Source organism: Felis catus, chromosome X (genome assembly GCF_018350175.1).
Source record: "Felis catus isolate Fca126 chromosome X, F.catus_Fca126_mat1.0, whole genome shotgun sequence".
NCBI classification, from domain to species: domain Eukaryota; kingdom Metazoa; phylum Chordata; class Mammalia; order Carnivora; family Felidae; genus Felis; species Felis catus.
This window is the reverse complement of record NC_058386.1, coordinates 111,578,557-111,602,980: the sequence shown is the minus strand read 5'-3', so window position 1 is coordinate 111,602,980 and position 24,424 is coordinate 111,578,557. Positions and strand designations below refer to the sequence as shown.

Sequence of the window (24,424 nt, the reverse complement as noted above, 5' to 3'; positions counted from 1 at the left end):
AGCCTTGCACCTTTAACCACTACATTGTACTCTCTCTCCATATGGAGGGAAGAGGGTTCTGTGATCGGTTCCTTATTTTAACACCATAATACTCATTTGGCATTTAACTAAATTTAAGATGCCATTATTTTGTTTATATGGCCTGTCTGCCCAAGAAAGCAAAGTTTTTTGAAGGTGGGGATCTATTTCTTTGTATTTTCTGTGCCTAATACATAGTTGGCTGCCTAGCAAATGTTTGTTGAGGGCAGTAAATATAAACAAATCATGTATACATTTGATTTTACATTGTTATACAAGAAATTATACAGAGATGTGTAGCTTATCTGGCCATTTAGCTTAAGGGGTGCTGTAAATAAAATGCAGAAAAATAGGAAATATGAAAACCAGCTAATATGTCTAAAACCCAAGAATCCTAGGGAGCAGAGATACTTGCACATAGGCTTAGCATTTTATTACCTTACAAATGAAAAAGAAGCCTGAGTTCATGCATTTTCCTGATGCACACAACTACCTTGTTGGGCCACCCTTGAGATGCACATTCTAGAAGTCTGTATGGACTGGAAACGGCTGGTGGGGGGCGGGGAGGGTCGTGGAGAAATGTCTTTTTGTGCCAAGGCTGCTTCTACCGATTTGCAAGTCCGGAAACAAAGCTCAACAAGCTCATCAGTGTAAGCCTGTTCCATGTGAAGATAATCTTCACTCACAGACTGCACGCATCTTTTCAGCCGTCTATAGACCCTCACGACCACATTAAGACAGTCAGCAATATGTATCTTTTCCTCTCATGAGGCCTCCGCACAGGCCAAAACGCCTGTAAGCCCATGGTTTGCTTTGCCCTACTCTCAAGACCAAAATATAAAAATACGTAAATAAATCTCAAAAAGAAAGCACACGAAGACACAAGGACTGAAGCCATTTACTCAACGATCGGTCAATAACCTTAGGCCACCAGCGTCACCCATACTGCCTATATGTGCTGTTCCTAATTACTGTTCGGCTGAACTGTCCTGATCATCCTATAGTACAACACAGCGCTGGGAGATCTTTAACTCTTCCTTGTCCTCACCTCGGTACGCCTGGATGAGGAGGGTCGACCGCACGTATACTACTCAGATGTTACAAGCATAGTACAATAAACCAGGACATCATTAAAAATACCCTAAGCCTTCTTTATAGCTTCTTTCGCGTTCAGGGCTACACGGGAGTAAGGTTTTCATTCTCAACCTCGAAAGGACAGGGCGTAGCAAGAGCGGGGGTGATGGGTAAAGGTGGACTCTTGGCTCCAAGAGGACGCCAGATTCTGAGCAGCAGAGGCACTACTGCAGCTTCAATGGACCTTAAACAAACTGACACCCCAGAGAAATGGATCGCTAGGCTGTCTTCCCCTCCCCCAGTCCCCAGCCCAATCCCAGACACCGCACCCACTCCCTTCCCATCCTCAGTCCCGGGTCCCGGTCCCGAGCTCGGTAGGCAGAGGCGGGGGTGGGGGGGGGGATGCGTGGAAGAAAAAGGGGGTGGGGTCGAAGGAAAAAAGGTGTGGACACGCAAAGGAAAGGGGGTGCGAGGCAGAGAAAACGGGGGACGAGGCCGAGGAGGAAATGAGGTGAGGCAGAGAAACGGGGGTGAGGGGGCAGGCGAGGCAGAAAATACAAGGCATCAGAAGGGGAGCCGAACACAGGCCGAGCAGGGCCAGGAGAGGAGGCGAAGCAGCCGGCGTTCAGAGAAAGGGGGAGCGCCAGGGGGCGGACATGGGTTGAGGCACTTGCCATAAATCATAGCCAGGCCGGTTTCGTGCAGGAAGCGGGCCCGGCGGTGCTTGAAGAGCCAGATCGTGAGAATGGTGAGGGTGAGCAGCAGGATGAAGATGAGCAGGTTGGCGCTGTCCTGCCGGTGGCTCTCCTCGGCTTGCTTCTCGGACACGATCTCCTCGTCCATGGCTCTCGCCGCTCCGCCGGCGCCGTCCGAAGCCCCGGCCCAGCTAAAGACGCCCACTGCGAGGAGCAACCAGAGCGGCCGCATGAGCCGGCGGGCCCCGGGGCCGCCGCCGCCGCCGCGGCTGAGGGGCGCCCGCAGCCAGCCGCGTCGAGCCATGACTCCCCCCGCCCCCCGCCCCGCTCCTCACCCGCAGCCGCCCGCGGTCGGACCACTCCCCGAGGGCTCACGGGAAAGGGGCGGGGCCCCAGGGAAGCCGTCGGAGCGCGCGCCGGCGCCGCCGCCGCCGCCGCCGCCGCCGCCGCCCTTAAAGGGGACGCGACACTCCCGGTTGGTGCGGCCCCATCCCTTCGTCTTTCGGGTCTCCACCGCACGGGTTTCCCCCAGCCCCGGACGCGCACCCTCAGGTACTGCCACGTAACGAAAGGCTGTCGAATCTAGCCCACGGCCTTCTGGAAAAGAACCCTCAGCTGGGCGGAATCAAGCCGAGGCAGATCGCGCTAGGTCTACTTTGGTCCTATCCTTATAGCTCTCAGGGGACTCGAGCTTTTTCATGAGCCATCTCAATATTGTCCCCCGGTGTCTCTTAACTGGATAAAAAGTTGTCCCCTTGGGAGATGCCTGGAACTCCATCTCATTTAAATCGGGTTCTCCTTGTTCAGCCCTCACTGGGAAAAACAACAACACTGTAGTAGCTCATAAAAGACTCGACTCAAAGGCAAGGAATATGCGTGTGCCGGTACGTTCCGTTTTCCTCACACGTAAACCACCCGAGATACGAGTTATCGTTCACGTCAGGAACCTGGGCAGAGACACTCATCGGTCTCGCAAAGAAGATCCAATCGGTGTGTGCTCAAATCTACCTGAGCTCCAAGCACTCCTCTCCCCTCCCAAAGAAGAAATCTTTTGAGGTGTGGCGCGTTTCTCCCTATCCTCTTGCACCTTTTGCACGCTGTCTTAACGCACGTTTCACCCAACTGGTGTCACCTTTGGCACCATCTCTCGTCTCTCTTCCTCAAAGAGTATTTACTCTCAGCCTCTCGACCTGGCACACCAGAAAATCCACAGTTCTTCCGATTTTCCCCCATACGTATCAGATCACACCTTAGTCTGTATGGGCTCTCTGTTACAGTCTCTGGACTTTCATCTCTACCTCTACGTGAATGAACCGCGAATCCCAAACTCTGATCTGCCACCCTCCCTTCACCCCTCTACGGGTTGGACACTGAGCACACATCCTTTTGAGGGACCTAGCAAACTCAAAAACTAAAACTGCTTAAAAAAAAAAAGTTAATGTTTATTTATTTTTGAGAGACAGAGCACAAGCGGGGGAGGGGCAGAGAGGAAGGGAGGCACGGAATCCAAAGCAGGCTCCAGGCTCGGAGCTGTCAACACAGAGCCCGACGTGGGGCTCGAGCTCACAAACCGTGAGATCAGCGGTGAGCTGAAGTCTGACGTCGAACCTAAGACTGAGCCACCCAGGTGCCCCTCAAAAACTAGAACTGCTTTGAAATGAGCTCATTCCCCCCACTACAGACCTGAATGCTTTCTGAAAATGTTCATACCATTTCATACCATTAATGGTATCCAATTCCTATTATTCTGCTTAGTAGAGGTCCTGATTCTCAAACTCTTTTTTTTTTTTTAATCTCATGGCCATATAACCTCCTTGCTAAGGCAAATAACATCCAGGCAACTCCAAGATACCCCATTTTGGACTCACTTCCACTAACTAGCTCTTTAAGTTCTGTGAGGATAGTGAGCTGGAAAAAAAAAAAGACCTAGAACAGGTGTTCAACTCCAAATTCTGGCTCTGTCACATCAGGAACTATCCTAGGGACTCTGAGCCCATTTTCTCCTCTTAGTACCTGTGTCTGTCAGCATTCCCAAGAAACCTCGTGGCTGCCTGTCCCCTATACCCTGGCTCCAGCCTAACCACACTGCCCTGTGCACGCAGGGCTAGACTTTAGAGAAGCTAGAAGCCCAGGTGAGGATCCTTCCCAGTCTCCCCACTGCCCCATCCCCAGACCTGTCTTGGTCACTCCAGAAGACCAAGAAAATTAGTTTACCTGTTTCTTCAGGCCTAACCACCTAATCCCAGGCTGTTTTGCCTCAGCACAAATCATTCTTTTAGTGTCGGGAACTTGAAAAACACCAAAGTCACAGACTGCTTCCCTGACCACACAAAGCAAATGTCTTCAAGCCCCAGACTCTGCCTCTGTTTACAGGCCCCAGACACTTAGTAGCCCCTTTGAGCCTTCCCTCCTTTTTCACTGTGAAAATCAAGACCCTCAAGAAGACTCTTCACCGTCTTTACCCCGCAACCTACTTAAGTATCTGGTTAGGGCCCCTCCTTTCTTCTCTCCTCCAGCCTCAGGTGAAAGAGGTGCTTCCTCCTCTCTGATGAAACCACCTACACTGCAGTCTGTACTCCACATTCTGTGACCTCCTTCCTGCCTCTTCCAGGATCTAGTCTGATAATCATCTCTCTCCACCGTTTGCAATGGCTCCTTGTCCACTATCTTTCTTTTTATTGAAGTATAGGTGACATACGCCATAGGTTACATTGTTAGTTTCAGGTGCCCAACAGAGTGATTCCACAAGGCTATGCGTTATGCTGTGCTCACAAGTGTAGCTCCCATGTGTCCCCATGAAGCGCTATTATAATACCACTGACTACATTCCCTATGCTGTACCTTTCATCCCTGTGACTGATTTATTCAAAAACTGGTCTTCCTGTTCTCCCAAACCACTTCCAGGTCTCTTCTGAGAAACAGGCCTTTGTCTACACCTGCCTCCACTCTCGCACTAGTTCTTTCTCCCCCTCGGCGATGAGCTTCTCAAAAGAGTTGGCTACGTTCTCTACACTCTGATCCCTTAGTCCAGAGATTAGCAATGTACAGCCAGCTGAATCCAGCCTGCCACCTGTTTTGGTATGACCTGAAACTAGGAATGCTTTATACATTTTTTTTAATAGCTGAAAAAAAAAATCAAAAGAAGAATATTCTGTGGGAATGCAAGCTGGTGCAGCCACTCTGGAAAACAGGATGGAGTTTTCTCAAAAAACTAAAAATAGAACTACCCTATGACCCAGCAATTGCACTACTAGGTATTTATCCAGGGGATACAGGTGTGCTGTTTCGAAGGGGCACATGCACCTCAATGTTTACAGTAGTTCTATCAGCAATAGCCAAAGTATGGAAAGAGCCCAAATGTCCATCAACGCATGAATGGATAAAGAAGATGTGGTATACACACACACACACACACACACACACACACACACACACACAATGGAGTATTACTTGGCAATCAAAAAGAATTAAGTCTTGCCATTTGGAACTACGTGGATGGAACTGGAAGGTATTATGCTAAGTGAAATTAGTCAGAGAAAGACACAAATCATATGACTTCACTCCTATGAGGACTTTAAGAGACAAAACAGATGAACAGAAGGGAAGGGAAACAAAAATAATATAAAAACAGGGAGGGGGACAAAACAGAAGAGACTCATAAATATGGAGAACAAACTGAGGGTTGCTGGAGGGATTGTGGGAGGGGGGATGGGCTAACTGGTAAGGGCATTAAGGAATCTACTCCTGAAATCATTGCTTCACTATATGCTCACTAATTTGGATGTAAATTTTAAAAAATAAAAAAATAGTTAAAAAAAGGATAAAAAAGAATATTCTGTGACACGTGAAAATGATGTGAAATTCACATTTCAGTGTCTATCAGTAAAGGTTTATTGGCCACGACCATGCCCATTTGTCTGCTTATGGTCTGTGGCGGCTTTTGCACTATAAGGCAGAGTTGAGTCGTTGCCAAAGAGACTGTGGAGCCTGCAAACAGCCTAAGCTATTTGCTGCCTGGTCCTTTATGGGAAAGGTTTGCTGACCTCTGCCATGGTCTCCACCAGTTATCCTTCCATACTTCTACTAGAGGGATCTTTCTGAAGCACAAATCTGATTATATATAGCACAGCCCAGCTCCAACCTTCCCCCCCCCCCGCCCCCACCATTGTCTTCGGTTCTGGCTCCTTAGCGTGGCACACAACACTCCCGAAGTCCTGACTTCCGACCACTTCTTTACCTCCTAGCCCATCCTTCTCCCCAAAATATATGTTGCTTCAGCCATTCTGAAGTCCTTGTAGTTTCCCAAATGCTTCACGTGGTTTCCTACATCTATGTGCGTTTCCATGCACTCCCTCTGCCTGAATGTTCTTCAACCCTTTCCTCACCTAACTTCTGCTCACCTGACAAAACTCAGTTTAAAGCTTTCCAGGATGCCCTCGGGCTGAGTGTGGGGCCCCTTGTATGAGCCCCCACAGCCCCTTGCGCAACTCTCTCTTAAGCCTTCCTGAAGTATTATCATGCTTGATTTACAGATCTGTTACTCTACAGGTCATGGGAACCTTGAGGGCAGTAACCAGGTGTTACTTATTTCTTTACCGACAGCACCTAGCATAAAGTCTAACCAAAACAGGTATTCAATAAAACACATCTGGGCATCCATGACCGTCTCTCAAATTTAACTGAGTACCAAGGAAATCACCACGTTTGCAGAGGACATTAAATTCTCTTAGCGACATAGACTCGGTTCAAGGACTAAACTGAAAGAGGACTTTACAGTACTGGGTACATAGTAAGTGTTCAGGAAATACTTGGTCACTGAAAAGTGTAGATAAGTTTAGCCTCTCGGTTAGCACAGTCCTCGGCTTACTGGATGTGCTTGATAAACGTTGAGTTGATTAATTCCTGTGTTGGGGGAAATGCCAGAAACTAAGCTGAGGCCATACCTGGAAGGTCTTTATGCTGCAGACATTTTTAACTCATTTATCTCCCTGGTCAACACTTCCCCAGTGATGGGGCGCCTGGGTGGCTCAGGTGGTTGAACATGTCTTTTTCTCAGCCCAGGTCATGATCTCCCGGTTCATGGTATCCAGCCCTGTGTCAGGCTCTGCACTGTCATTGTGGAGCCTGCTTGGGATTCTCTCTCTCCCTCTCTCTCTGCCCTTCCCCCACGCTCCCTCTCTCTCAAAAGAAACTTTTAAAAAAATCTTTAAAAAAAAAGATTCTCTCTCTCTCTCTCCCTCTGCTCCTCTCCCCTGCTCGCGCATTCTCTAAAATAAAAAATAAAAAATAATAAACCCCAAACTTCCCCAATGTTAATTTGACAGCAGAAAGGGGCAGGAGGTGAGGCCAGCTGAGAAGTTAGAAAGGTGAGAAAAAAGTGGTTAGAACAGTAGTCTTGCTGAAAAGTCGGGGGCCTTAACTTGTCGGTTGCAGTAGGAATGCAAAAGGGAGAAGGGAGGCTGGATGCAAGAGCCAATGCAGATGTAGGATTAACCCGTCTTTGCAACCGATTGGCTGGGTAGACTGGGAATGCTTGAGGGAGAACGACTGGAAGATGACTGGAGGGTTTTGAACCTGCATAACTAGAAAACACAGGACTGCTGATAGCGTTAAGATGGGAGGCAGGAGGTACAGGTTGGCTCTGGACAGGTCGGTTTTAAGGGACCGGCGGGATGGCCAAGTAGAGGGTCTGCAGTTCACGAGTGAAGTCAGGACCGGTTAAAGATTTGGGAGCTATATGCACAATATTGAAGTTATGGGAGTTCATGTGTTCTCCAAAGAAGGGAAGGTAGAAAGAGACCCGGTTTGGGGGCCGTGCTATAGGGAATGCCTATATTCAAGAAGTGGGAGACTGGGGCGCCCGGGTGGCTCAATCGGTTAAGCGGCTGACTTGGGCTCAGGTCACGATCTCACGGTTCACGAGTTCGAGCCCCACGTTGGGCTCTTGTTGACAGCTCGGAGCCTGGAGCCTGCTTCAGATTCCGTGTTTCCGTCTCTCTCTGCCCCTCCCCTGCTGATGCTCTGTCTCTCTCTCAAAAATAAATTAAAAAAAAAACTATAAAAAATTTAAAAAAAAAGAAGCAAGAGAAAGAACAGGTCACAAATATCAGTTAGGACCTGGTCTAATGCTGGAGTTTTCCATTTATTTTCTAAATGTACCAGCTCAATGTGCTAAAAAAAAAAAAGCAAAAAAGACCTCTGGTGCCATTTTCAGTGCCAAGGCTACTTGAAATGAATAATCATATTAACCTCAGACAAGTAACCTAGGATACTTCGTGCAGATGTGGTAATGAAACCCCAGGAGAGTTATTAGTAGCTCTAGAAATGGTCCAGAGAAGAGCAATTAAAATCACCAAAGGTGAGAAGCAACTGATGTTTCAGGAAAAACTAAAGGGATAAGGAACCCTTTTAGTCTGGAAAAATATCTAGGAGAGTCAACAGTAGCACAGCAGGAATAATGGCTAGCATTTACTTAGTACTCACCATGTGAGATTATTCCAAACGACTTACATGGATGGTCTCACTCAGAACAAACAACCATCTTTCAAGGTAAGTACTATTATTATCCCCACTTTACAGATGAGGAAATTGAGGCATAGTTAAGTAACTTGCCCAATCTCCCAGATAGTAAGGGAGAAGCCAGGATTCAAATCCAACCTGATTCTAGAGCATCTGCTTTTAACCCCAGTGGTATAAACCTTTCAGTGAACAAATCTTAAAGACATGAATCAAGTAATCACAGTCTTGCTTGCTAAGATTCAAAACTCTAGATACCAAAGCACCACTCAACACGTTAAGAGGGAGACAGCGTTTTGTTTGAATTTCTTACACTGAACATACACTATTTTTGTGAAGAAAAAAGAGATTATGCAATTATCAAGACAAATATTGAAAATAGTAGTTTAGGGGCACCTGGGTGGCTCAGTCAGCTGAGCGTCCAACTTCAGCTCAGGTCATGATCTCACGGTTCGTGGGTTTGAGCCCCACATCGGGCTCTGTGCTGACAGCTCAGAGCCTGGAGCCTGCTTCGGATTCTGTGTGTGTGTGTCTCTCTCTCTCTCTCTCTCTCTCTCTCTCTCTCTGCCCCTCTGCCGTTAGCGCTCTGTATCTCTCTGTCTTTCAAAAATGAATAAAACCATTAAAAAATTAAAAAAAAATAGTAGTTTACCCAGCAGGTGGTAAAATTCTAGAATTTGTTACCCAGTGAGGTTGGAAGAAGTATAGTTTGAAGAAAGGTTTAGTACCTGCAGTAGATATATTCCTCTTCTAGATAACCTGTACAGTCAAAGGGAAAGAACTAGGTAGGAAAGGACAGAGCATCCTGGATAGAAAGAGAATTTGCATGGGAAATGGCACGTACGAATGGTGTATGAAGTTACTCGCCTCGCTGGGTGGCACATAACAAAATGAATTAACTTGAAGACAATTTTGGATTGTGGTGCCTTCACTATACAACGAACGATCCTGGGAAGACTTGATGAGTCTTCATAAGTAACATCTGGGTAGGAAACACTTCAGAGGTCTTTGTCCCCACCTTTAACAAATCCCCATCATGTACCCACTGTGAATATGGAAGATGGCTGTTTCTGTAGGCAAACTAAAGGCACTTCTGGGTTCACCTAGGAACTTAAATGCTCTTTCACATGAAGTTTCTCTTTTGTTATAAGAGTTCATGAACACAGCGCTGCCCCTTGCTGTACCTTGCACCTTTGGGATTAACTCCAACCTGGAATACAATGGATGAATGGACCCAAGGTACTTATTTGAATGATACAGAACTTGGTAACCGTGACTATGAATACTTAGGCTTCCCTTCATGTTAAAATCTACAGATAAGACCATTAAAATCCCACTCCATGAATAGGAGTTGACCATTTACTTCTAGAAAATGTGAAACTAGCCTCGTTTCTTTTGCATTCTTTACACGGGTAAGATATTTAAGAGAATGGGGCATTCATATTAAGAATGTAATGGAGAAAATCAGGGGCACCTGGGTGGCTCAGTTGGTTAAGCATCTGGCTTCAGCTCAGGTCGTGATATCAAAGTTCATGGGTTTGAGCTCCACATCGGGCTCTGTGCTGACAGCTCGGAGCCTGGGGCCTGCTTCAGATTCTGTGTCTCCTTCTCTCTCTGCCCCTCCCCCTCCTCATGCTCTGTCTCTCTCGCTCAAAAATAAATAAAAAATTCTTTAAAAAAGGAACGTGATGGCAAAAATCATATCCAGTGCCTGGTGGCTTATACAAATACCAGATTCCTTATGGGCTCTTTCTGTACCCTCATCTTTTTAAAGGAAAGGAACCGGGGCGCCTGGGTGGCTCAGTTGGTTAAGCATTCAACTTGGGCTCAGGTCATGATTTCACAGTTCAGGGGTTCAAGCCCCACATTGGACTCTGTGCTGACAGCTCGGAGCCTGGGGCCTGCTTCAGATTCTGTGTCTCTCTCTCTCAATGCCCCTCCTCCACTCACGCTTTGTCTCCCTCTCTCTAAAAAATAAATAAACATTAAGAAAAGAAAGGAACCAGATCTAAGCTCTCTTCAGAAACCTCCTAAAAATTTTTCTACTTCAGATAAATTAATATTAGCAGAGACAATTTAGTAAGGTGCCTGAAAAGGCTAATTTCAATTTGACCATTGTCAAAGCTAAAACCAAGTTCTTTTTTTTTTTTTTTTTTTTTTTTTTTTGGTCTTTACCTTTTCTATCTTGCTACCCTCCCGGGGCGGAAGGAAGCACTTTCAAATCAGTACAGAAAGATTATTTCCTTGTTCTTCCTGATTGTGAGGTTTATAAATACACCTACATTTGTAAGGAATACATTACACTGTACTTGATATTGATCGAGTACTGTGTCAAATCTTGGCTTAGAGGTGAAAAAATTGGAGCAGGCCCAGAGAAAAATAATGACCATAATTAAGGGTTTGGAAAATGGGATCGAGGACAAAACACATAAAGTGTAGGAAATCTGAAGGCTCTTGGATGCCTTCTTTATTTTCTAATTTTGTTTTCAGCTTTGGGGAAGCTCAAGTATATAAGAAAATGTTCATCATCGATCAAAGAGTTATCAAAATTTAAGAGGGCATACAAGTCCACAGGGATTTTTGAACCCAATTCAAAATAATGGAAGGACTCTTTATAGAGATCCTTTCAAACAAGGATACGTCACTCCCCATTTCTTTCCCATAATTCATTCAGCAAACATTGGTTGAATGCCTACTGCATGTGACAGGCAATGTTTCAGGCATGGACAGAAATCTCTGTTCTCTCCAAACTTACGTTCCAGTGTGGGAAGAGAGACAATGAACAAAAACAACACAACAAACATCATAAACAGGTAAATTATAGAATATTTCAAAAGGTGATATAGAAATAGAGTAGGCTACGGGGAACAGGAATGGGAGATTGCAAATTTAAAGGGGGTGGCCAGGATAGGGATCTTCGAGCACACGTCAGTTAGCAAAACGTGGAATCCTGACAGGGCAGAGGGCATTTACCTCCTAATGTGCGGCTTACAACGCTGTGCCAATCAGTCAGGGGGCACTGGAGGAGCTGAGAATGAATTCCGTTTCGGCCACATCAAGTTTGAAGTGCCGCGGCACAGAAATAAATGATTAGCGGGTCTGGAAATGCAGATCTGGAGCGAAGGAGAGACGTTTGAGATCGAGACGTCGCTTTGGAATCCCTATGGTCGAAGCGGTGGGAATGAATAGGTGAGCTCGCCAAAGGAGAGCAGAGAGAGAGAGAGAAAATGGGCCGGCGTCGTTCGCGCCCTTTCATTGCAACCTAAAGTAAACTGGCTCCCTCCAGAACAAAATTCTCCCATGGCACCATACCCCCTGGGGCGTGAATCTTCCTTCAAGCCCTTCTGAAGGTAAGGGGAAAGGAACTAACTTTTACGGAGCATCCCACGCATGCCAAGTGTTTGGGGCTCCAAATCCCGGGATTTTCCTCCTCTATACCCCCCCCCCCCAACCCCGCCGCCGCTTCCCTTTCTGCCTCCTTCAGCAGTGTCGGCTCCCAGAAGGCTGAAGCACTGGACCGGCCGTCAGAAAACACATGAGACTTCTGGAGCTAAAAGGCAAGGCAAACAAACAAACCCCCCTGCCAGGAGTAGAGACCCGGGGCCGCCTTGAACCTCCCCCTCCGGCCCTCTCGCCGCCCCGCCCCTCAAGCCCCACCCCGGCCTCTCCGCAGGCCCCGCCCCTTGCCCCGCGGCCCACGCTCATTTGCTGGCGCCCTTCCGTTCCGCTTCTCCATTGATCCGCTTTCGCTTCTTTCTGCAAGGCTCTCAGCTCAGCGCTGCCCCTCGCGGAGAGGCCGCGCGGCGCAGGCTCGGCTCGTGGTCACTCGCGGACCTTATTCCGTGTCGCTTTCCCCTCCTTCCCGGCATTCCTGCTTCCGCTTTCTCACGGCTCTTTGGTTTTTCCACCTCTAAGGCATTTCGCGCCCAGGGGTTCGGTGACGTCATCTGTCTGCGCTGCGCGGACACCCGCCCGTGGAAGAAGGAACAGCTCCGCCGCCCTTCGCCTCTTTTGTTGGGCTGCCGCTCCTCCGGAATCATGGCGCCGTCGCTATGGAAGGGGCTGGTGGGCGTCGGCCTCTTTGCCCTAGCCCACGCGGCCTTTTCCGCTGCTCAGCGTAAGTGCCGGGGTGGGGTGGGGGCGAGACCGCGGCCGCTCCTGTGCGGGACTCCGGGGGCGGTGTGTGGGCGCACGCTGAGGGAGTGTCGGACCGAGTTTCCCGGGGATGGTCATTTGAGCCCTTAGAGTTGGGGGTGACTCCGAGAAGCGGCGCGGGGCTTGAGTTTGAGGAGACGGGCACCTGAAATTGCAGCAGGGATGGAAGGGGAAGGGGGTGCCTGGGAGAGGGCTCTGAGCTGGCTGCAGGGTGGGCAAAGAGGGAGGCCGTGGGGCTGCAGCGTGGCCAGAGAGGGAGTTGGCCCGGAATCCGGGACGAGTGATGTCAGATCCAGCGTGGGGCTGAGCAGGCTACGTGTCGGCTTGAGGACCTCTGGTGCTCATGGTCCCATGACAGCTAGGTGGACAGCATCTTGGGCGCTCCTGGGCTGTCCAGGCGGAGACTGAGAAGTTAAATGACCGTTTGCCTTGTGGGGGCACTGTGTTGCAGGAGAAAGGGCACTGGACCGGGAGTCTGGAGGGCTGGTTCCGAAAAACTTGCTTTACCACTAAATCTGTATGACCTTGGGCAAGTCATGTCCCTTCTGTGAGCTTTCACTGAGGTGGATTTTAATTCTTGCCTTTCCTGTGTCACAGAGTGGTTGGGAAATTTAAAAGCAAACAAGTAAAAGTGCTTTAACATACCAATACGGTTGTATCGTGGAGAAGAAACTTGGAAGGCCAACAGACGAGGTAGTGCAGTCTTTAGACAGCGGATCCGTTTTTAGGTCTTTCTTCTAGACCAGGGGTCAGCAAACTCTGGCAGGTGGGCCAAATGCAGCCTCTCTCCTGTTTTTGTAGTCAGCTGCACATAGTTTCACATTTTTTAATTTGTTGGGGGAAAAAGCAAAAGAATATCATTTTATGATCTGTGACAGTTATAAAAAATAAAAAAAAAATCTAAGTTTCAGTCTCCATCGATAAAGTTTTACTGGCAGACAGCCACACCCATTCATTTAGGTGTTGCCTGGCTGCTTTCTACGTGGGGAGTTGAGATGTTGACACAGACAGTGTGGCCTGCAAAGCCTAAAATATTTATTATTTGACTCTTCACGGGAAAAGTTTGCTAACCTCTGTCCTAGCGCACGTGGGCAGCTCATTTAATCCATTGCTATGATCTGTCTGCCTAGCATAATCCTCCCCACAGTAGGTACTCAATACATTTGTTAAATGAAGGAAGTGAATTTAAAGTTGAACTTTATTCGTTTGCTAGATTACTTCCCATCTTCAGGAGTAAAGTGGAAAATGAAATGTGAATTCCTTCAAAGCTTTAATTTTTTTTTCAAGATAAAATCTTTTGTTCTGTTTATTATACACAGTTAAAATGACCGAGCTATTTTCACTACTTTTTTCATGCATGTATCATGACATGACATTTGTCTGACGGAAATTCAGTTTTATTTTTTACGTACATTGTTATTTTGAAATTTTAGATTTGCAGAAAAGTTTCAAAGGTAGTACAGAGTTACCGTATACCCCTCGCCCAGTTTCCCACATTGGTAACATCTTCTGTTACCGTGGCATATTGTCACAACGGAGAGACTGACGCTGGCATATTACTGTTAACTGAAGTCTAGCTTTTATTTGGATTTTACAAGTTTTTCCAATAAGGTCTTCTATTCCAGGAATCAATCCAGGGTATCACATTACATTTGGTTGTCTTGTTTCCCCAGTCTTCTCTATTCTGTGACAGCTTCTCCAAAGCTCCAATCTTTAATGATAACAATAAGAACAGCTAACATTCATTACGTGCTTACCATGTGCCAGGCACTGAACTAAGCACTTTATGTGTATTATATAATTCAGTCCTACCAAAAGCGCTGTGGGGGAGGTAGCTGTTGTTATGATTTCTTTTGAAAGATGAAGAAGTTGAGACGAACATAGCTAGGAAACTTGCACAAACTGACAGAGATGATACGTGGCGGGGTCAGGATTCAAAGACAAGCAGTTTGGCTCTAGAGCCTATGTGCTGCACCACTTTATGAAATTCAGTTTCATGTAACTGGTTGAAATTGCTCTGTGCTTAGGTGCTAGAGGTACAGTGATGCCCTGGGGAAGTTCAAAGTCAAGTGGGGAAACAAATGGATCAATAAATAATCACAATAAAGTAATATAGATGCTATGATGCTTGGAGGTGGTCCGGGGGTGGGAGGTGAGGGACAAGGAGGTTAAGGAACATATCTCAGAGCCTTGCTGCCCAAGTGTGTTTAACAGACCAGCCTCGAAGGAATCACCTGGGAGCTTGCTAGAAAGGCAGAAACTAATCTGCATTTTAATAAGATCCTCAGATGATTTGGTTGTGCAGTCCTTTGAGAAGCCCTACTGTAGACGAGATTAGGGTGCTGTTGAGTTCTGCGTCATTCTGTACAGTTGGCTTCGGCGTTGGAATTTTAAGAGTTCTAGAGCGAGGAGATCATGGAAGTAAGTCTGACTCCTTCATTTTACAAATGAGGAAATGCCTGGTTAAAGGTAGTGTTAGAGTCAGATTAGCCTTCATGCAAAGAAGAAGGCTGGCTGGGAATCGAACTGACAGTAGGAAGCTAGCCAAACCTATTTTTGGTATTGGCTGGATGTTTTCTTTTACACCGGTCCTTGTGTTAAACCCATAAGATAAAACTTGAGAAATGTCTCTAAGTGCACTCTTTTAAGAGTCACTACATGTTCCCTGACAGCAGTTTGGGTTTTTTAGTCCACAGCACATTATTAAATAGGGCTTGTGCAAGATTCTTCTAGAGTTAGAGACTCGTGTTTCCGGTGAGATGAGAATGCCTTGTGGCATTTGTCACTGCAGTGGGGCCTCTTTATAATGCTTATGTTGCAAAAAGACTAATATTTACCTTGGAAGCTAATTGTGTCCTGTCAGACCGTAGCAGCGGATAGCAAACTATTGTACTGTAGCAGTGCCCATCTTTGCTGCACTGAGCTTTGTTACGGCAGAATGGCTATCATGTATCTTACTTAATCTTCACATTATCCCCATTTTACTGTTGCAGAAACATGGGCAGTTGAAAAATAGATACTGTATTTCTTTGACACTCAGACACACATCCCCTTCCAAGTCCTTCATTCTAACATTCTGAAATTGAGATACATGTTACAACTCATGGTGATGGATGTCTTCGGGTTGAATGAGATAAACTCAATGACAGTAAGTTGAGGACCTGGTTTTATGATCCAGGCTTATCAGCTTCCAAATCCTGATGCTTTTCTTTCCTACCTTGCTGCTTCCTGAGGCTAAGGCAGCAGCGGAATTGTAATTTAGTCGGAGAGGCAGAAATTGACATCCTGGAATTTCACCTGTTCTCCCACTGCTCCAACATATTCTGGCAGGAGAAAAACATATCCATACCGGTATTACTTGGTCCATACGATGTGATGGTGGTGCTACTTCAGAGTTGAGATTTTCTGTAGGCTTATTCGTTTTTAAATAATTGTGATTTCTTTGACCCGTTAGCGAAAGAAACAGTTTCAGAGGATTCTAGTGTTCCTATAGTACTGAAAGAAAGAAAAAAAATGTGGTTTTAGGTATTTCTTCCTTGTACTTGCTCACCTTTCACTCTTTCTGTGTTTTATAAGGTGACAAAGCAGGTCGTGATGAAAATAAAATAGTTCAAGATCAGGCTGACTGCCTTAGAAGATAGAGGTTTTTGAGGAATCTGGGATTAGCGTTGCTTTATGTAGCATATAAGTCAGCCGCTTCTTTGGTGTATTGATTTGCTTGCATTTTAAGAAAGAAAAATGGGCTACAATTTCCTTAATGGTATGCTTCTGGTTTATAGATCGTTCTTATATGCGATTAACAGAAAAGGAAGATGAATCACTGCCAATAGATGTAAGTTGGTCATTTATATTCCGTTAAAATATATTTTAAAAATTAGCCACATAGCTTATAATAATTTTTTACTGGTTTTTATTCTCATAAAATTTTCCAGACATGAAATAACATCTGTTCTCTACTTTACTTTTTGTCACTCATTGTAAAACCCGAAGATTTGGAAACGAAAGATTTCTGTGTTTGGTTTCTAGAACTGTAGTTTAGTCATTCTTGAAGTTTCTTCGTTCGTAGTCTGAGACGAACTTAAAAAGTTGATTATTTGGCTTCATTTTTTAGCAAAGTTCCTTTTTATGTAAAGTTTAAGAACAAGAAAAAGTAACATTGTTTAGGGACATATATGTAGGCGGTAAAAGTAAATAAAAACAAACACACGTGTTGTTGGTTTTTTTTAAGCTAAAATGTTACATTAGTTTCACTCACCCTTTTTATCTTTAAAGGATTGTAAATGACACACTAGTAACTTCTTTGTAACAGAATCAAACAGTCTGTGTAAAAAGTAAAACCAACCCTGTACAATAAAAGAGAAGTGACCCCACTGGTCAGCAATTCTGCTTCTACTCCCAACGGTTCGGAGTATGTCAATGGTTCAGCCCTCTTCCTGTGCACAAACAGTATTATCTTTACTTACATATGTACAGTTTTACCTAATCAAAACAGTTTTTCTTTTAAAAAGTTATTATCTCTGTGTATATATGTATGGTTTTATAATTAGCTTTTTATTACTTAACAGTTTATTGTGACATAATTTCATGATAAGTCATTGATTTACCACATTCTTGTTAATGGTGCCTGTGATTACATTGTATGAAATAGGTCTCGGTACACTGGTGGGGGAATGTAAATTGGTATAACATGTGATATGAGTTTTAATTTAGAAAGTTAAGAGTAATAGCTTGTGGCTAATTTTGACTTTAGTTGTCTGTAATGAAAGTTTTGATAGATGAGACTATTAACTCACTCTCGTATCACCTTTGCTTTGTGGTGGATTAACCCCCACCCCCACCACCACACATGTATTCATTTATATCTTTTTAAAATACCTTGCTGCTGTTTACAAATTGGGAAATTTGGAAAATACAGAAAAATCACAATCAAGAAAATCAAATGTGCCTGTAATCCCATGTTGGTTAATATCAAACATTGCAAGTTTCTGCTTGCACAACCACTTTGGAAAACATTTTGGTATTACCTAATAAAGTTGAACGTGTGTATACTCTCCCCCAGTGGTTCTACTCCCATGTACCAGGAGACATACACCAGGATATCCATACTGACATTTTAAAAGTAACACACAGGAAACAGCCCCCGTAGCCGTCAGCAGTGGAATGAATAACTTTTGGAATATTCATATAATATAAAACATGATGAGAATGAATGGACTACAAGGATACATATACTACAATAGGGGTGAATCTCACAAGAAAGTCCAAAAATGGGAAAAAAGGAAGCAATATACATTTTAGAGGTACATACATAGCTGGTAAAATTATAAAGAAAAGCCTCAAAAACTGGTTAATCTACAGTTCAGTACAATAGTTCACCTTGAGGGAAGGGTGAAGGATATAACTGGAGAGGGACATGTGGGACTTGAAAGGTACTGGTAGGTTTATTTCTTAAGGTGGGTGGTGGGTCAGGGGTGTTCTTTTTATACTCAATGATATTTAACCATAATACATTTAAAAATTCTTAGTTGCTCTTGGAAGCAGGTAACCGTTGATAACTGAGTTCTGAATGGCTCAGTACCTGTTTGCTATTTGAGAAGACCCAGAAGTATCTTTGCAGCCAATCCACAGAATGTATAGAAGATTTTGGTGTGTCTGAGTTCAAATTATTTAAAGGGAGAATTGACTCCTTGGTAGGACCTGGGAGAAATACTTGTCAGAGGCTAAAAAGAGATGGAGAGAAAATGGCAAAGTTTTATGATAATATTTGTATGTTATTTGATAATCTCAATCTTTATACTCACAGATAGTTCTTCAGACACTTCTGGCCTTTGCAGTTACCTGTTATGGTATAGTTCATATTGCAGGGGAGTTTAAAGACATGGATGCCACTTCAGAACTAAAAAATAAGTAAGTCCTTCCCTTTTCATAGGCATTTAGTTTCATAGGGGTTTTGCTTCATTTACATAATTTAAAATGTATGTTTTCTGGTACATAAAAGTTGGTTTTGTTTTTACATTTTGATTATGCAGCTCGTTTGAGTAGTGAGGTGAAAATATCGAGGCAGTGTTTGATGAGATGGAAAAATGGAAGTCGTATGACAGATTATTGACCGTAGACTAAGATGTGTTATATTTGCTTAAAATTATTTATTGGTTCGACGGATGGAAAGAAATAGACGTATAGGAAGATATCCCCTCAGAAATTGTTTCCTTTCATCCTTCCTCTTTTTCCTTCCCTTTCTTTCCTTCCCTTTCTTTCTTTCCCTTCTTTCCTTCCTTCCTTCCTTCCTTCCTTCCTTCCTTCCTTCCTTCCTTCCTTCCTCCCTTCCTTCCTTCCTCCCTTCCTTCCTTCCTCCTTCCCTCCCTCCCTCCCTCCCTCCCACCCCCCACTCTCTTTATCCACTTGTTCCAGCTCAGTCTTTGGAAGAATAGGGGTTTTCTGTTTCCTCTACCACTTGAACCTAGTCTGTGACATAGACTCTGCTCTCTGGCCCTTTCCTCTTCCTGGACTACAGTATATTTGTTATTTTGCTTTCTTTTTTTCTCCTGTACTTCTAAGCTATTTCCTTGAGCTTCGCTTGCTTTTTCTTTTCCATATTTCTTACTGTCATGAAATTATCCTTGTACCTTTGTTCAGTTCCATCTCTGGACTTCACCCACCTTCTTGAACCTGGAAATTTTAACCCTTTACAATGTGTCCTCAGAAGGATTCACAGTGAGCATTTATTTGTTAGAGGAAACCCACCCCGTTGTTACTTTTACTTTTCAATTTACATTTTAAATAGTCACATCTCAGGCTTCCTGTTTTACGTGGGAGTATGCTTGGATTTTTAGGTGGGCTGACTTTGAGATGTGAATTTTTATCGAGGCAGAGTCCCTCTTTCTCCAGGGAAATAATGTTTAAACAAACCAATACTAAAAGCCATACACTTAGGTGTTTGTGAACTTTTTTAGACTATATATATATACACATATATCTATCTTGCTGAGAAAATAGAAAGGATACTCTACTATCACCACCCACTGTAGTTCTTACAAAGAGTCTACCAAGAATTGCAGGCAGAGGGCCAGGAAAGAAGTAAAACAGAATGGCATTAAGTAGGTGGTAGCAAAATATATAAATTTAGTAGGTGGTAGCAAAATGTATGAGTTTGGACAACAGAAGGTACAGAAGGGCCAAAAGGAGCTTTTTGTTGTACTTGAAAGATTCTTGGAAACAGATCTGTGAAACGATCGTATTGCTTGAGTGGTGAGGGCCAAATGAAAATAATCAAAGGTAAAATCTGTGTACTGGTTTTTAAAAAATTTTTTGGCATGGCTAGCTAGTGTGAGATTTATAGATGTGATTACAGTTGAGCGATGATTCGTGCTATTATTCATAGAAAGGAACGGCTGAAAGACAAATTTGAGGGCTTTATGTTGCTTTCCCAGGCTTCTTATTTTCCTGACGCAGGAAAAAGAAATGAAACACAGTATGATTATAGCCTGTTTATAGCCTGATTTCACGGATTTAAACTTAGTTAAGAGCAAATTCATAATTCATTAGAAGCCTGCTTGTTTTCAAATAGGCTTTTTGATAGGTTTATCTAAAGTGGATGCTCTTTGTTTTTTCTTTTAAGGACATTTGACACATTAAGGAATCACCCATCATTTTATGTATTTAATCATCGTGGTCGAGTGCTGTTCCGGCCTTCGGATACAACAAACTCTTCAAATCAAGATGCATTGTCCTCTAATACATCATTGAAGTTACGAAAACTTGAATCACTGCGTCGTTAAGATTTTTACAGATTATAATAACAGGACAGGACACAGAGCTGGAATATTGGAGTTTGGGGTATAAAACACTCCCCCCCCCCATCATCAGTATTTATATTATATTGATTTTTCAGACCTAATTAAAAAGAGTCTATGGCCCTTGTTTGTACACTGTTAATCAAATCATTAATGGAGTATAAGTTATCTGTGAAATGAGTCTTTGAGCTTTCATAGAGAGAATTCCTTTTTCCACTTAAAAGAAATTCCTATCTTTTGTAAAAGTCACTGTTTTGAACACATTTCTTTGAAAAATGTTGATGATTTTGTAACTATTTATTTTCTTAGATTTCTCTTCTTTTGCACTTGAGTTTTTGGGATCCTTTTGGCAATAATGTGACTACTGCATTTTGCAGCACGAATGATAGTAGAAAGGTCTTTGGTTCTTAACAACAAATGGACTTCTCTAAAGAGACCAAAATGGTGACTTAGCAGTTTTTCTGACGCCCCCTAAACAGTGGCTCTGCTCCAGCAGATACATGCCAGTTTTTAATTTCTCACGACCTCTCACCCCGCCCCACTCCCGTATACCTTCCCACGTCAGCTGTCTTGTGCCATCACTTCTCTGGGGTTCTGTGTGCAGTGAGCGATTCTTGTGTCTGAAATTCTTTGTCATAAGTAGGTTTAACAAATTCAACTTGCCGTAAAACTACTTGTGTTCTCTTCATTTATCTGTCGGAAATTTCCCTAACCGATTATGTAGTTTAAGGATAGCTGCAGATAGACCAAAAAGACCACTCATGGTTTCATTAATTATCCTGTCTGCAGAAGAATAGTAATCACAGAAGAAAGCCCATGACTGGTCATTAGCCTGTTTAACTTCTTCGAAGACTCTGTTATTTTACTGCATACTAAACTAGTGAATTAGTAAAACTAAAGGAAAGTTCTCATCAGAGGTCAACTTCCAAGGCCTCGGGACAAATGTGTTTTAAATATTTGGAACTAATACCTTTAATTAAAAACAAGGTCATTTAAGAAATTGTTTTATGGCTTCGGATTCATAGCAGGCTTAGAGTTTTCCATCTTCATTGTGTGCTGCTGAAGGTAAGGATGAGGGTACAGAGGAGACTTTGGTTTTTTTTTGTTTAGAAACAGTAATTTTAGGTTCAGGGAAATTTGGCTAGCTCTTTGATCTGCAGGGAGCGTCACATTCTTTTGTAGAGAAGGTTGCTTTTGTGGAACTGTGCAGGTATGAAAACATTGCTTTTGTTGAATTGTGTAGGTGCAAAGGGAATAACTGTGCAGATTTCAAAAGGAAATATGCTTTAGGCAAGAGTCGTAAGGTGCCCTTATGCCTGGTGGCATTTTTCCCATTAGAAATGAACCTCAGCTCTTCTCTTCTGCCTGGTAACACACAGCCCCAAAGCACGAGATTATTTCGTCGTTGAGTTTTTATTGTCGTTTAGTTTTGTTTTGCCAAGCCAGTCTGTCTGTGGAACACTGACTCTGCTCTCTAAGGAGAACAAAGTTAGAAATCTGCTGATAGCCTAGAATAATTTAGAAATGAATGAACAGTGGAATTCAGGGGTTAATGTGGTTATAATGTAAATCAAAATAGTGTGTGAGAAGGCAGCTCCTTATATCAGGCTTGTCTACCATTTCCTCAGGTATGACTTGACTTGCAAGAGCCTCTTTTCCGCTTTTTGGGGGCTGTCTTCCTTTTTGAATATTCACATACCTTCGATGCTGCCATTTAAAGGGTATAGTTCAGTGGTTTTGTAATATATTCACAAAGTTGTATGACCAGCACCACAGTGAGTTTTAGAACATTTCTGTCACCCCCAAAAGAAACCCTGTACCCTTTGGCAGGCACCTCTCATACCCCACCCCACCGCCCAGTGCCTCCCAGCCCCGGGCAACCACTACTCTGCTTTCGGCCTCTATAGATTTGCCTGTTCTGGTCATTTAATACGAGTGGATTCGTGCAGTGTCTGGTCTTTTAGTGACTGGCTTCTCGAGTGTAGTTTTGTTGCACGTGGAGTGAGCGCGTCTCCTCCCGAGAACTGTGATTTCTGTGGAAGGAAGTGGTTGGTAAAATCAGTGGATGTGACTGGGGAGGGCCAGACACTTACTCGTTTTCTAGTCGGTTTTAGGCTGAATGGTTTTTGCTCGTACTCAGTCACTCATGATCTACTACTATTTACAAGATTCTGGCTAGGCTCTAGAATGGATATTGAAATCTTTGCCTGCCCAGTCAGGAAAGGCCAAGTAAAAATCATGCCCAATATTTTGGCAGATAATTGACATAGTTTTCAGGTGCGTCTAACTTTGTTAGCAGGTGTGTATACCTCAAGCCAGATGAGCTTCCCAAATTTCTTCTTTACTTTCCTCCCGTGAATTTCTGTTTCTGTTTTCAAGTATGTACCATAGGACTAAAGCTGATTTGGATGCATCGTAACAGTGCTAAATGAATTAAATTCAGAATTTTATTTATAATACTTTGAGACCGTCCATGACTACCTAGGGTAGTCCAAAAATGTAGTGATGTGAGCTAGTTAAGCCTGCAGGTGACTGCCAATTTTAGAGACATTCAGAAGCGTGTACTCAATATTGAAGGCTCGCTAGAATATAGCAAGACACTTCTTAATAACCAGGGAACCAGCCAAATGCTATCGGCTAATGTCCCAGCCACAGACAATGCAGATCGGCGGATTAGAGACCATGATGCTCTGCTAACTCCCTAATGATTGTTTCCTAAGCACTGTGGCTTATTTTTGAGTGACATGACAGCATCTTCCTGGTTGTATGTGGCCTGTTTCCATGATGTATTGAGTAGTGTTGTTTGTTGTGAACATCAATGCCTGTAACACCAAGCTAAACACCTTCTTTTGGATATGTTTCCTCTCTTTAAATGACCTTGCCCTGTCCAATAAATAAATGATTGTCTCACCCTGTTTTTGGTAGTGGTTTTTGTTTTTGTTTTGTTTTTTAAATATCATTCTCTTCTGCTTCTCTGTCCCCAGAAAAATTAAGAGCTAATTTTATGACTGTATTTTTTTTTCCAGTGTGATGCTGTTTTACTAAATTCAATGGATACTTCACTTTTTCTTGTACATGTAAAGTCTAATGGCTATTTTGTGTTTTTTTTTTTTTTAGAGTCAAAACAGAATGTGTAATCTCACTTATATTTATAAATTATCACATGCCCTTTGGAGTATAAGAATTTCAGTCCGTGAGTAGCAGTGTCCAGTCATCCCATTGCAAATTTGTTATAACTTTATACTTGACATCATTATGATTAAAGCATCAGGTGGCCAATCGGGAGTCTGATGAAAATCCAGGGGGCAGTTCTGGTTTGTAAAACTTGGCACCTCTCTGGAGTATTTTGAAAACTAACACCACCAGCATTCAATTCTATCTAGGGATATGTCAAAATAACCTACAAATCAAGTATGAAGTTAATATGCACATGGCAAAAACAACAAATCAGATTGTACAGAAAGGCATGACATTAAAACCTGCCCCTTCCCTCCCGTGCCTAATGCCCCTCTCCAAAGGTAACCAGCTTAAAGTGTCATGTGTATTTGTTCGGGGATGTCATTATTTGCCAGCAAATATATATTAAAAAAATTTTTACACTAATGGAGTCAGAATGTATACACTCTTCTGTATCTTGCTATTTTTGCCACCTGTGTCTTGCAAGATCTTTCTGTATCAGGCTATACAGAAATACCTCATTCTTTTTAATGACTGTGTGGCGTTCCAGTGTATGAATGTGTTACAAATGTCGAAACACTGATGGGATCTCAGGTTTTCAGTATTTTACTATGGTTAAACCATACTCCAGTGAACAGACTTGTACGTATAATGAGATTACACCCACAGGGTTACTTCCTAGCAGTAGGATTGCTGGGTCAAAGGCTATTTTTCACTTTCAGTTAAGTAGTTATTGCCAAATGGTTCTCCAGAAGTCTTTGCCTAGTTCTTCTCCCACATATAATGTATAAGAACAATTATTCCCAAGGCCTATGCCGTTGCTGGGTACTAAACTTTTAAACATCTGATCATCTGAAACTGAATAAGTGATACCTTGCACCTTACTTCAGCTATATTGCATTTTAATAAAGGATATGGGACACATTTTCATGTTTATTGGTTATATTTCATTTTCTGTGAACTGTGTGGTCATGTTCTGTTTTCTACTAGATGCTT

The 24,424-nt window shown here is 43.5% G+C and overlaps 2 protein-coding genes across 5 annotated transcripts in view; one reads left to right on the top strand and one right to left on the bottom strand.

The window, feature by feature from the left end:
• Positions 1-11,708, bottom strand: part of SLC9A6 (solute carrier family 9 member A6) — a 63,471-nt gene extending 51,763 nt beyond the window's left edge. For 2 of the 4 annotated variants that reach the window (XM_019824357.2, XM_004000935.4), the window contains exon 1: positions 1,767-2,116. In XM_019824357.2, the coding sequence (XP_019679916.1) occupies positions 1,767-2,091 (325 nt within the window). In that variant the 5' untranslated portion in view covers positions 2,092-2,116. The other 2 variants (XM_019824358.3, XM_019824359.3) reach the window with 2 other exon arrangements.
• A 325-nt stretch (positions 11,709-12,033) lies between these two features.
• MMGT1 (membrane magnesium transporter 1) lies at positions 12,034-23,166 on the top strand. The gene is made up of 4 exons (XM_004000934.6): positions 12,034-12,420; positions 16,238-16,290; positions 18,262-18,365; positions 20,077-23,166. Exons 1-4 carry the CDS (start codon positions 12,342-12,344, stop codon positions 20,234-20,236), a joined length of 396 nt encoding a protein of 131 aa, XP_004000983.1. The 5' UTR covers positions 12,034-12,341; the 3' UTR covers positions 20,237-23,166.
• Positions 23,167-24,424: the final 1,258 nt, after the last annotated feature.

Excerpts from the sequence above, each read along its gene's own strand:
- MMGT1 (XM_004000934.6), top strand. The coding sequence starts at position 12,342 with ATGGCGCCGTCGCTATGGAAGGGGCTGGTGGGCGTCGGCCTCTTTGCC. Across the intron at positions 12,421-16,237 it reads GGCCTTTTCCGCTGCTCAGC|ATCGTTCTTATATGCGATTA; the intron begins GTAAGTGCCGGG and ends TCTGGTTTATAG. Across the intron at positions 16,291-18,261 it reads ATGAATCACTGCCAATAGAT|ATAGTTCTTCAGACACTTCT; the intron begins GTAAGTTGGTCA and ends TTATACTCACAG.